At 30.7% G+C, this 9572-nt stretch overlaps 2 protein-coding genes across 2 annotated transcripts; one reads left to right on the plus strand and one right to left on the minus strand.

Annotated features, from left to right (window-relative positions):
• Nucleotides 1-136: 136 nt before the first annotated feature.
• LOC115716752 (beta-amyrin 16-alpha-hydroxylase CYP87D16-like) lies at nucleotides 137-4586 on the plus strand. Its single transcript, XM_030645650.2, has 9 exons — nucleotides 137-784; nucleotides 2276-2606; nucleotides 2684-2833; nucleotides 2926-3174; nucleotides 3282-3371; nucleotides 3463-3541; nucleotides 3626-3732; nucleotides 3830-3957; nucleotides 4087-4586. The coding sequence occupies exons 1-9, from the start codon at nucleotides 579-581 to the stop codon at nucleotides 4172-4174; spliced, it is 1428 nt and encodes a 475-aa protein (XP_030501510.2). The 5' UTR covers nucleotides 137-578; the 3' UTR covers nucleotides 4175-4586.
• Nucleotides 4587-5256: 670 nt separating this feature from the next.
• On the minus strand, nucleotides 5257-9057 carry LOC115702500 (probable flavin-containing monooxygenase 1). Its single transcript, XM_030629936.2, has 5 exons — nucleotides 8129-9057; nucleotides 7160-7397; nucleotides 6880-7055; nucleotides 6437-6795; nucleotides 5257-5895 (listed from the first exon to the last, which is right to left on the minus strand). Exons 1-5 carry the CDS (start codon nucleotides 8561-8563, stop codon nucleotides 5553-5555), a joined length of 1551 nt encoding a protein of 516 aa, XP_030485796.2. The 5' UTR covers nucleotides 8564-9057; the 3' UTR covers nucleotides 5257-5552.
• Nucleotides 9058-9572: the final 515 nt, after the last annotated feature.

Genomic DNA, 9572 nt, shown 5'->3' on the forward strand with positions numbered 1-9572 from the left:
AATTGAATAAAAACTTATAATAAGAGATTATAATTAGTATGAATTTTCTTATAGCCATTATATAACAATTTCTCCATTTTCACTCTCTTATTTACTTAAAATGGTGCCAAAAATGCTTGATTTTCTCAATCTTGGACCCCCCAGTTAATTTCCACCTTAATAGTTAATATTGGTGTGATCTTCACATTGATTGCCGAATTTGTTAGTAGTTAAACCTTGTATCAATAAATTGGCTAATTAAGTTATTTAATTTACTAAAGTCATTTAAGTTCGTGAGTGAATTATGGAAAATGTAATATTTTGTTATTAAATCAAAAGAATAAATCAGTTATATACAACAATAATTAATATACATTTTGTTATATTGTTCTTATCTCTTACAAATTAAGTTATGTCCGTTTATATTTAAGTTACGATATGGTTAATAATTGAACGGTTTTCTTAGGCTATATAATAATGTAAAACAAAAATTTATAATCAGTTATAATTTCCTATACATTTCTTATTTTCTTTGATCATCCTCCTATAATTTGGAGGAGGAATTACTTGTGTTAGAGCATTATACACAAATTGATCAGATGTGGATTACTAGTGTTGTATTTGGGGTAGTGGGATTGCTGGTGATATGGGTTGGGAATTGGATTAGGAAATGGAGGAATCCCAAGTGCAATGGGATTCTTCCACCAGGCTCAATGGGATTCCCTCTCATTGGAGAAACTCTTCCTCTCATTATTCCCAGTTACTCTCTTGACATTCATCCCTTCATCAAAACAAGAATTCAAAGGTAATCATATGTAAACCAATAAATCATATATTTTTATATTCTTCAATAGTGTATATAGTATTAATTGTGTTAACTATTCTTTTTTATTTTTATTATGTTTTTTCCATCTGCTGAATGCTGATTCAGAGTGTGTTTAGGGATGCCGATATAATTGAGAGAAAATTATAAACTAGGAAAATACGGTGAAAAGTGATGGCCAAGCATACTAATTAATTTTATCATATAACTAACCTGATATAGTTAGTCATTGTATATTTTAGAAACTAAAACAAAATTTTGATTTTCTACTATATTTTACTTTTTTTTTAGAAGAATAAATAATTTCATTAAAAAAGGAATGAAGCCAAAAACATCCAAAGATGAATGCAAAGAGAACCCCATTGCAATAAGCTTGTCAATTTTAGTATTCTGCTTAATACTATTTAATTGATTACTTTATTTTCTTATTTAAAATATAATTGTAAAATTAGATTAAATTGATAATTGTTTTATGTAATTAAGTAGTTGTTATTGTCAATGAACATCAACAATTTTCGTTATTCCTATTATTTATTAATTAGTTATATATAATATGTGTTATATTAAATTAGATTATATACTATATTTTTATATAATATTATATTAAATTTTAATTTATACTAAAATATTATACTTCTAAAATGTCTATAAAAATAAATATTACCACATATAATTTTATATAAAAATATTATATAAAATATAATTTAATATAATAAGTACTATGAGCACACTATTTTATGTGCAAATATGGTTATATAATTATAAGTGTAATAATATGATTGGTAAATTTGGTATACATTTTTCACAAATTTATTATAGGGTAAATACCATTTTGGATCTTCTATTTTACAAAAGTTACTAATTGGACCCTGTATTTTCTAAAATAGTACAAATAGGACCCTGAATTAATTTTTTGTCAAAATAAAGTTTAATTATAATCCGATCTAAAAGTGCTATATGACAAAACTGTTTACATTTTTTGTATCTGTTCGTATTAAGCATTGTCTTCAAGTTGGTTGTATTAAAAAAAAGTTATCAAAAATTAAGCTCAGTGTCCTATTTTTAATTTTTTAGAAAATACAGGGTCCATTTTGTCATTTAACAAAACACATGGTCTAATTTGTAACTTTTGCAAAACACAAGATCCAAAATGATATTTACCCTTTATTATATACTCTAGTATTTTTGGTACAATAATTCTAATAATTTAACATTAGATATCATATTAAATACAATATTAAATAAAAATATTTTGCTTAAACTCATATTTTATATTATTTATAATAATGGTTAATAATAAATAATTGATGATGATATAATTATGTATATTATCAATAAATAATTTATGATTATTTTTAAAATAAATTAAAAAAAAAGTTTTAGAATGAAAAAGAAAAATTGTTCTAATTTGCTTGAAATCTATTTCAGTCAATAGTCATTGATTTAACATGCACTAACTTGATCATGTTTCAGATATGGGACTATTTTCCGAACAAGCATAGCAGGACGACCCGTTATAATGTCAGCTGATCCAGAATTCAACAATTTCATTTTACAGCAAGAAGGGAAGCTAGTTGAGTTATGGTATATGGACACCTTTTCAAAAATCTTTGCACAAGATGGTGAATCTCGAACCAGCGCAGTTGGTACAGTACACAAGTACGGGAGAAACATATTTCTCAATCACTTTGGTACTAAAAGCCTAAAAGAAAAACTCATACCTCAGATTGAACAAGTAGTCAACAATGCTCTCACTTCATGGTCAACTCAAGATTCTGTTGACATTAAACGAGTTGCTTCAGCTGTAAGTTACTTTCATTCTTACCAATTTAATATTCATGGTCTTACTACTTAATTAACCCTGTAATTATTTATCAACAGATGATTTTAGAGTTTAGCGCCAAGCTAGTTTTCAGTTACGATGCTGAAACTTCACCTATAAATATAACTGAAACTTATAGTAGAATCATAAATGGTTTCATGTCTTTTCCTTTGAACATACCTGGCACAGCATACCATCAATGTCAAAAGGTAAGAATCGAATTTTTCTTCTTTATTTGTACCATTTATTTCTATTGAAACATTTGAATTTATTAGCTTGGCTTTGTTATATGAAAATTTAGGACCAAAACAAAGTAGTGTCCATGTTGAAGGATAAGCTAAAGGAGAGAAAGAATGCGCCCGAGTTGAATCATGGTGATTTGTTGGATCAGATTTGTAAGGACATGGAAAAAGAGAAATTCTTATCTGAAGATTTCATTGGTCAACTGCTTTTTGGGGGCTTGTTTGCTACATTTGAGTCAGTTTCAACTGTGATTACATTAGCATTTTTGTTACTTCCAGAGCATCATTCAGTATTGGAGGAGATGATAGTAAGCAAACAAAGTTTGACTTTAATTGTCTTTTTGTACGAATCTTCTTCACATGTATAGCATTGGTCTTATGATGACTAATTATGTTTTTCTTCATTTTATGTTAGGCAGAGCAGGAAGCAATTCTCGAAAGCAGAGAAAATACAAGCTCTTCACTCACATGGGACGAATACAAATTGATGCCTTTTACTCTTCATGTGAGTCTTACAATCAAATGAATTTATTGATAAATTAATTTCAGCTGCCCTGAGTTTTGACATGCTTATCGATTTGGGAAAACATATACAGGTTATCAATGAAATTCTTAGGCTGGGAAATGTTACACCAGGATTATTACGCAAAGCAATCAAAGATATCCCAGTTAAAGGTTTGGTTTATCATGATATGCCTTTTTTCTCATGTAATAATGTAAATATGTATTAGGATTAATGGGATCATATTGGTTTTATAGGATTTACTATTCCGGCTGGGTGGACCATTCTGCTGGCCACCTCTGCTCAGCAGTTAAGTCCAAACACATTCCAAAATCCGCTTGAGTTCAATCCATGGCGTTGGAAGGTTTGATTTTCTCAAATAAAACTTTATTTCAGCCTTTCACTAGTAAAAACTAAAAAAAGATAATCATGTAATTGTTATACAATTTGTTTGTAATTAGGAACTCGATTCCGAAGTTATATCAAAGAATTTCATGCCTTTTGGTGGAGGAATGAGACAGTGTGCAGGAGCTGAGTATAGTAGGGTGTTCATGGCAACCTTTTTCCACGTCTTGCTCACCAAATATAGGTACATTTTTCATTATGTAATTGCTTTGTTTTTTTTTATTAAGTAGAGTAGTTACACAAAGACTAAACAAACTTATTAATATTGTGGATTGTTTAGTAATTTCTTTTTTGTTTAAATAAACTTTTGTAGGTGGACAAAAATCAAAGAAGGAACTATTTCTCGAAATCCTGTTTTAGGATTTGGGAAAGGCATTCACATTAAATTTTCTAAGATGTAAAGAGCGAAAGACCAAAGTGGCCTGTCATTAAATAAATAAATGTCCTTCTTTTAAAAACTTGTTACAAAATGAACAAATGCCAAAATATGAAAATTATGCAAATGACTTACTCCTTATTTTCTATGGTATTTTGGCATATGTAATAATGTTAGAGACACTTAAATTACACATAATGTTTACACACAGTGGTGTGTATTTAATTTTAGTCATATTAGTGTGAAAAATTAATGAACCTAATGTATGCAATCACCCAAGTAATATAATAATAAGTGAATAGTCTCTTCAGGGATTGTAATTATATATCCAATGCAATTATCAATTACCCTCAACATAGAGTATAAGAAAAATAAATTGGTGGTTTAATGATAAAAAAAATAACTTGGTAGAAATTAAAATTTGCTTGAAATGTGACCAGATTGCTAGATAAATAATAGCACACTAAAAGAAAGTGATGGAAAAATAGACTTAAATAGCTAAATCACTTAGGTGGCGTTTGGTTGGAGGTAATGAAATGGAATGGAATGGAAAGGAAACAATTTTTATTCCATTCCTTTGTTTGGTTGCATTTTAAAGTATTGGAATAGCATTCCAATGGAATGCTCTTTCCACCATTTTGGTGGAATGACTATTCCATTTTAAAAAGAAAGGAATGATCATTCCAATGTAACAAGAAAAAAAATTTAATGATTTTTTTATCAATTTTATGCATTTTAAATTTTATTCCATTCCTATTCCCATTCCCATTCCCATTCTTATATTTTCATTCCTCCCAACCAAACGCCTCCTTAATGTTTAAAACTGCCCACAACACTATAGTATCACTTCACTTCAACAAAATGCACGGAACTAAGAATTTCGAAAAAGCTTACGAGATTTTCCAAAACTCGATGGATAAAGTTCTACCACCAAATTAAATACTTGAGGCTAGCTCAAGTGGCCATAGGAGGGTGCGTGTGTGTTGGAGGTCTTGGGTTCGAGTTCCAAATTATGCATTGTAATATATAAACGCTTAATTAAAAAAAAAAAATACCACCAAATTAAATATATTCATATATCTTAAGAACACAATTTAAAGCACCAATTCTCAAAAATTATGCAAGGTAAGTAAAATATTCTTATTTTATTCAATAAGAACAACCTAGAAAGTGGGTGTTCTCTTGTCAGTAAAATCTAAATTGCTTAAATTTATTCAAACCCAACATAATAACAAAGTTTCATTGTCAGTAATATTATCAATTACTGTATTATTATAATTAGAGTTCAATCATACTTGTAGGTAGTTACAAAAGAAAAATTCATATAGTAAAAAGAAAAGAAAAACATGGTGATATTCTGTAAAAGAAGTTGGAACAACATAAAATAAATGACAAGAGTTTAGCTAGGGTGAAACATAATCCATTGGTCCATAAGGCTCAAATAATTCAGCAAAAAAGCCCTTCTTTCTTTTGGGGTTCCAACCCATGTCCTTGCACAACTGGTCATTGTACCATACATGAATGGCACCTATGCATGATCTCCTGTAGTACTGACCAGAGTAACGTCTCTTGTACTCATCCCATTTACCAACATCTTCTTCCATTTCTTTGATGCTAGGTAGCTTAAAAGTTCCGTCAATGAGCTCCGATACCCATCGACATCTCATCTCTGAGGTGTACAAGTTTGACACACTTTCTGAGAATCCAATCACCGCCAGCTGTGGAATTTTTGGATGAACACATTCCCTGATAAGAATGAAATGTGACCCAAATGAGTATTGTTTAAGAATTAATGTGTAGAAACATAATATTTAGGCTAATTAAGATTTTTTCTCCCGAACCTTGTCATATACAAAATCATGTTTTTTGAACTTTTTTGGCCGTTAAAAATTCTCCCTGAATTATTGAGATTGTTAGATTTAAGGACTTTTGTTTAATTTTAGTGAAAAAATTCTAACATAGATGAAAGTTCAGAAACATGATTTAGTACATATCAAAGTTTGAGTGACATGATTTGGTAGATATCAAAGTCTGGGGAGCACATAAACAATCACTAAAACAGTAAAATTGAATGAACTTAGACAAAAGTCTTTAAATCTAACAATCTCAATAGTTTAGGAAAAATTTTTAACAGCTAAAAAAATTCAGGGGCATGATTTGGTACATGTTAAAGTTGGAAGAGAAAAAAATTCCTAATTAGCCTAATATTTATACACTCACTTTATTCTAAGAAAAATATTTTAAGGCTAGCGAAAACATAATTAACTTAAGTGTACGCATGTATTACCTATATAGGGGTAACGAAGCATTAGGGTCACCAACAATGTAGCCCTGAAAGGCTGGGGATGTAAAAATGTGTTTGAGGCTTTGGTCACCCTTATATCCAGTGGCCAATATGACCACATCGGTGTTTCTTGGGTTGGTTTCACCGTCTACCAAAACACCTTCTTTGCAGAAACCAAATGTTGATGCTTTCTTCAAAATAATACTCCCTTCTTCAACTCTATCATAAAACTTTTCAGGCACTGTTGCCACTAAACAAGTATTAATTTGCTGATGAAAGCTATTCCTGGGTACCATTCCATGCTTCTCCAATGGAAGCTTATGCTTTATGCCACTCTCCACAAATTTTGAGAATGCCTCTTTCTAATATTTTTTACATTAATTTTATTATTAGTAAGTGAAATGACAAAACTACAAAAAGAACTAATAAGGGAAAAAGGAAATTACCACAGGAGAAAGTAAAGTAGCTAAGAGACCCAGTATACAACCTTCACCAGGCTTATGAACAAGTAATTCAGAGAAGCGATTAAGGTATAAATTAGCTAACGGGAAACCCCATGGAGTGTAATCTGGAATATTCCAGTGTTCTGTTCTGTATAGCACAGTGCATGGATTTTCCACACCTGCATATATATAAATTAAAATAAAATTTTGATCATCATCGTTTTTTTTTCTTCTTACGAGCAATTTAAATCTAGCAATAGTTTTAATGCAAATATTTTTATACCATTTACAGTGGAACATTCCATAGCAATGTCTAGTGCAGATTTCTGAAAGCCAACGATAGTAACTTGCTTATCTTTGACAAATTCAGCAGCAGCTTTGGAATCCATGGCGGCATAGTCTTTGGAGTGAATGACTTGGCCATGAAACACATTGGGCCCATGATCTGGTGGGAATTCTGGAATGTTAGGCACATTGCTGAATCGTCCAATGCAAAGGATCACAAAGTCGACTCTGTAAACCTGTCATTATATGTTTACAATTGAATTCGGTATTTAAAAGCTACTCATATTCATTCCAAACATTTAATTTTTATATATTAAGTTAGATATGTATATACTTATTTTTTTTTTTAATTTGAGAAAAAGTAGGAGTAATATTAAATTTAATGTTAAAAGGTATAAGTATCTAATCTCATAGTTCTATTATACAAGAGAATTGCTATAGGACATCAATGTGAGTACCACCACTATGAGATGACATCTTTAAAAACAAAGTTAACAATTTTCTATAATTTTTATTTAAGTATAACAAGTAGGATCAGATATTCAATTATACCAATAGTAATATTATGCTAGACAATATGCCTAACGAGACTTGATTCATGATTGTATTTAGGAACAGCTCGTGCCTATAGTAATGCTAATTACATATAAGAAATTTTAAGTGGGATACCACAAGCCACATGTGCCCTCCCGCTAAACTGGGCTTGAAGAATATAAAAATAATAAAGTTTGGTTGCTCTTAAAGTTTGCATGTATTTCGATATGAAACTGAATCAGATATAATTAAAAACTACATTAAACACGTTTAACAGATCTACAAAACATTTCATATTTAAATCAAAGCATCAAATGACAATCCCATGCACCTATCTAACACATTATATATATGTACTACATCAAATACAAATTAAAAAAAGAAATATAGAAGTTAGTGAAAGAAATATTATATTATTAATTATTATAATGACCTGATCATCGGCCTCGGTATTTTGTTGAACAACGAGATTCCACTTCCCTCGAGAGCCACAGGCCTCTCCATCGCCACCCCAAAGAGCCCAATGTTGCATATCTTGGTCGGAAGCATCATATTCAAGCGAACGAACCACTGAGTTGAACTTGATGTGTTTCACCAGGTCGAAATGGTGTGCATACGATTCGATGTAGTCCAAGACTTGATGTTGGTCAGGGAACATCTCCTCCACAGACGAACCCCATGGGAAATCCGAGAATTGGTATAATGGCTTTGGAGTTTGGAGCTTAGTTGTCTCTATGGTTTTGGTCCACAACCCACCCACTCCACTACGTGACTCGAAAACAATGGGCTGGAATCCCTTTGAGAGAACATATTTGCAAGCCAAGAGGCCACTTACTCCTGCTCCAATAATGGCTACCTCCTTCCCCATTGCTACAGCCACACCTATCTTCCACACTCCAATATGTTATGCTTCTTTCATTCCTATATGTGTCTCTATACTTATAGATAATCTTCATTAATGTTATTATTATTATTATTTTGCGTAGAGGTTAAGATACACGTCCGGTCATGCCGCTACATAATATATATTTTCTGTATTTTTTTTAAATATTAGTAGCTAGCACGATGACTCAATCTCATCGATTATTTCAGATATAGAAGATTTTGCTTATTATCTTACTTTATTTTATTATAAGTTTGTTAGTAATAGCCATTATTGAACCTCTGATACAGCACGTTCCGATTTATTTATTTATTTATTTATTTTTTTTTTTGTGTGTGAAATGGAAGACTTACCAAAAGGAAAGAAAATGTTACTATCTAATTGACAAGTCTGCCACAAGCAGGGAAAATTCCTATTCAAATTAATTACTACTTACTCCACACAATGAGTTTAGGAGTTAGCCTCCAAGTAAAAGAAAAACCAAAGAAACAGTGATAGCTTGGAATCAAGTTTAATTTTTAATATGCTTCAAACAATTCCTTCCAAATCACACCATAGTAGTTCTTATTATGGTTCAAACGAGGGATAGCATTAACACAATCTGATTCAATGCAGAATTTGTCAATAAGCTTGGATACTCTATTTTGATTGCTAGAAGCTTCACTGATGCTATCTGTAACACCCTACAAAATTAGGCGTGTTACGGTATTTTCTAAATACTGTACATGCTTTTGCTAATTAAATAGTTTATTAAAAAATGTGAAGAATTAAAACTTTATTATGTTACTTCACTTTCATAATTAAACAAAATAATTTACATAATCTGGGATTATTCCGTTTTAAAAGTTACAAAATATTAAACTTCAAAAGTTGTCATCTAGCGACCCATAAAGTGAGCCAATATTGTCCTGAAGACCCTGAACACTTCAAGTCTAACCGTCTTAATATGTACAATCTTCATCCTTATATAGCTTTAGACTCTAACTGGTTCAGT

The sequence above is a fragment of the Cannabis sativa genome, chromosome X (assembly GCF_029168945.1).
Source record: "Cannabis sativa cultivar Pink pepper isolate KNU-18-1 chromosome X, ASM2916894v1, whole genome shotgun sequence".
NCBI lineage: Eukaryota > Viridiplantae > Streptophyta > Magnoliopsida > Rosales > Cannabaceae > Cannabis > Cannabis sativa.

Excerpts from the sequence above, each read along its gene's own strand:
- LOC115702500 (XM_030629936.2), bottom strand. The coding sequence starts at position 8,563 with ATGGGGAAGGAGGTAGCCATTATTGGAGCAGGAGTAAGTGGCCTCTTG. Across the intron at positions 7,056-7,159 it reads GGAATGTTCCACTGTAAATG|GTGTGGAAAATCCATGCACT; the intron begins GTATAAAAATAT and ends ATATATATGCAG. Across the intron at positions 6,796-6,879 it reads CTACTTTACTTTCTCCTGTG|AAAGAGGCATTCTCAAAATT; the intron begins GTAATTTCCTTT and ends AAAAAATATTAG.
- LOC115716752 (XM_030645650.2), top strand. The coding sequence starts at position 579 with ATGTGGATTACTAGTGTTGTATTTGGGGTAGTGGGATTGCTGGTGATA. Across the intron at positions 2,834-2,925 it reads CATACCATCAATGTCAAAAG|GACCAAAACAAAGTAGTGTC; the intron begins GTAAGAATCGAA and ends ATGAAAATTTAG. Across the intron at positions 3,372-3,462 it reads TGATGCCTTTTACTCTTCAT|GTTATCAATGAAATTCTTAG; the intron begins GTGAGTCTTACA and ends AAACATATACAG.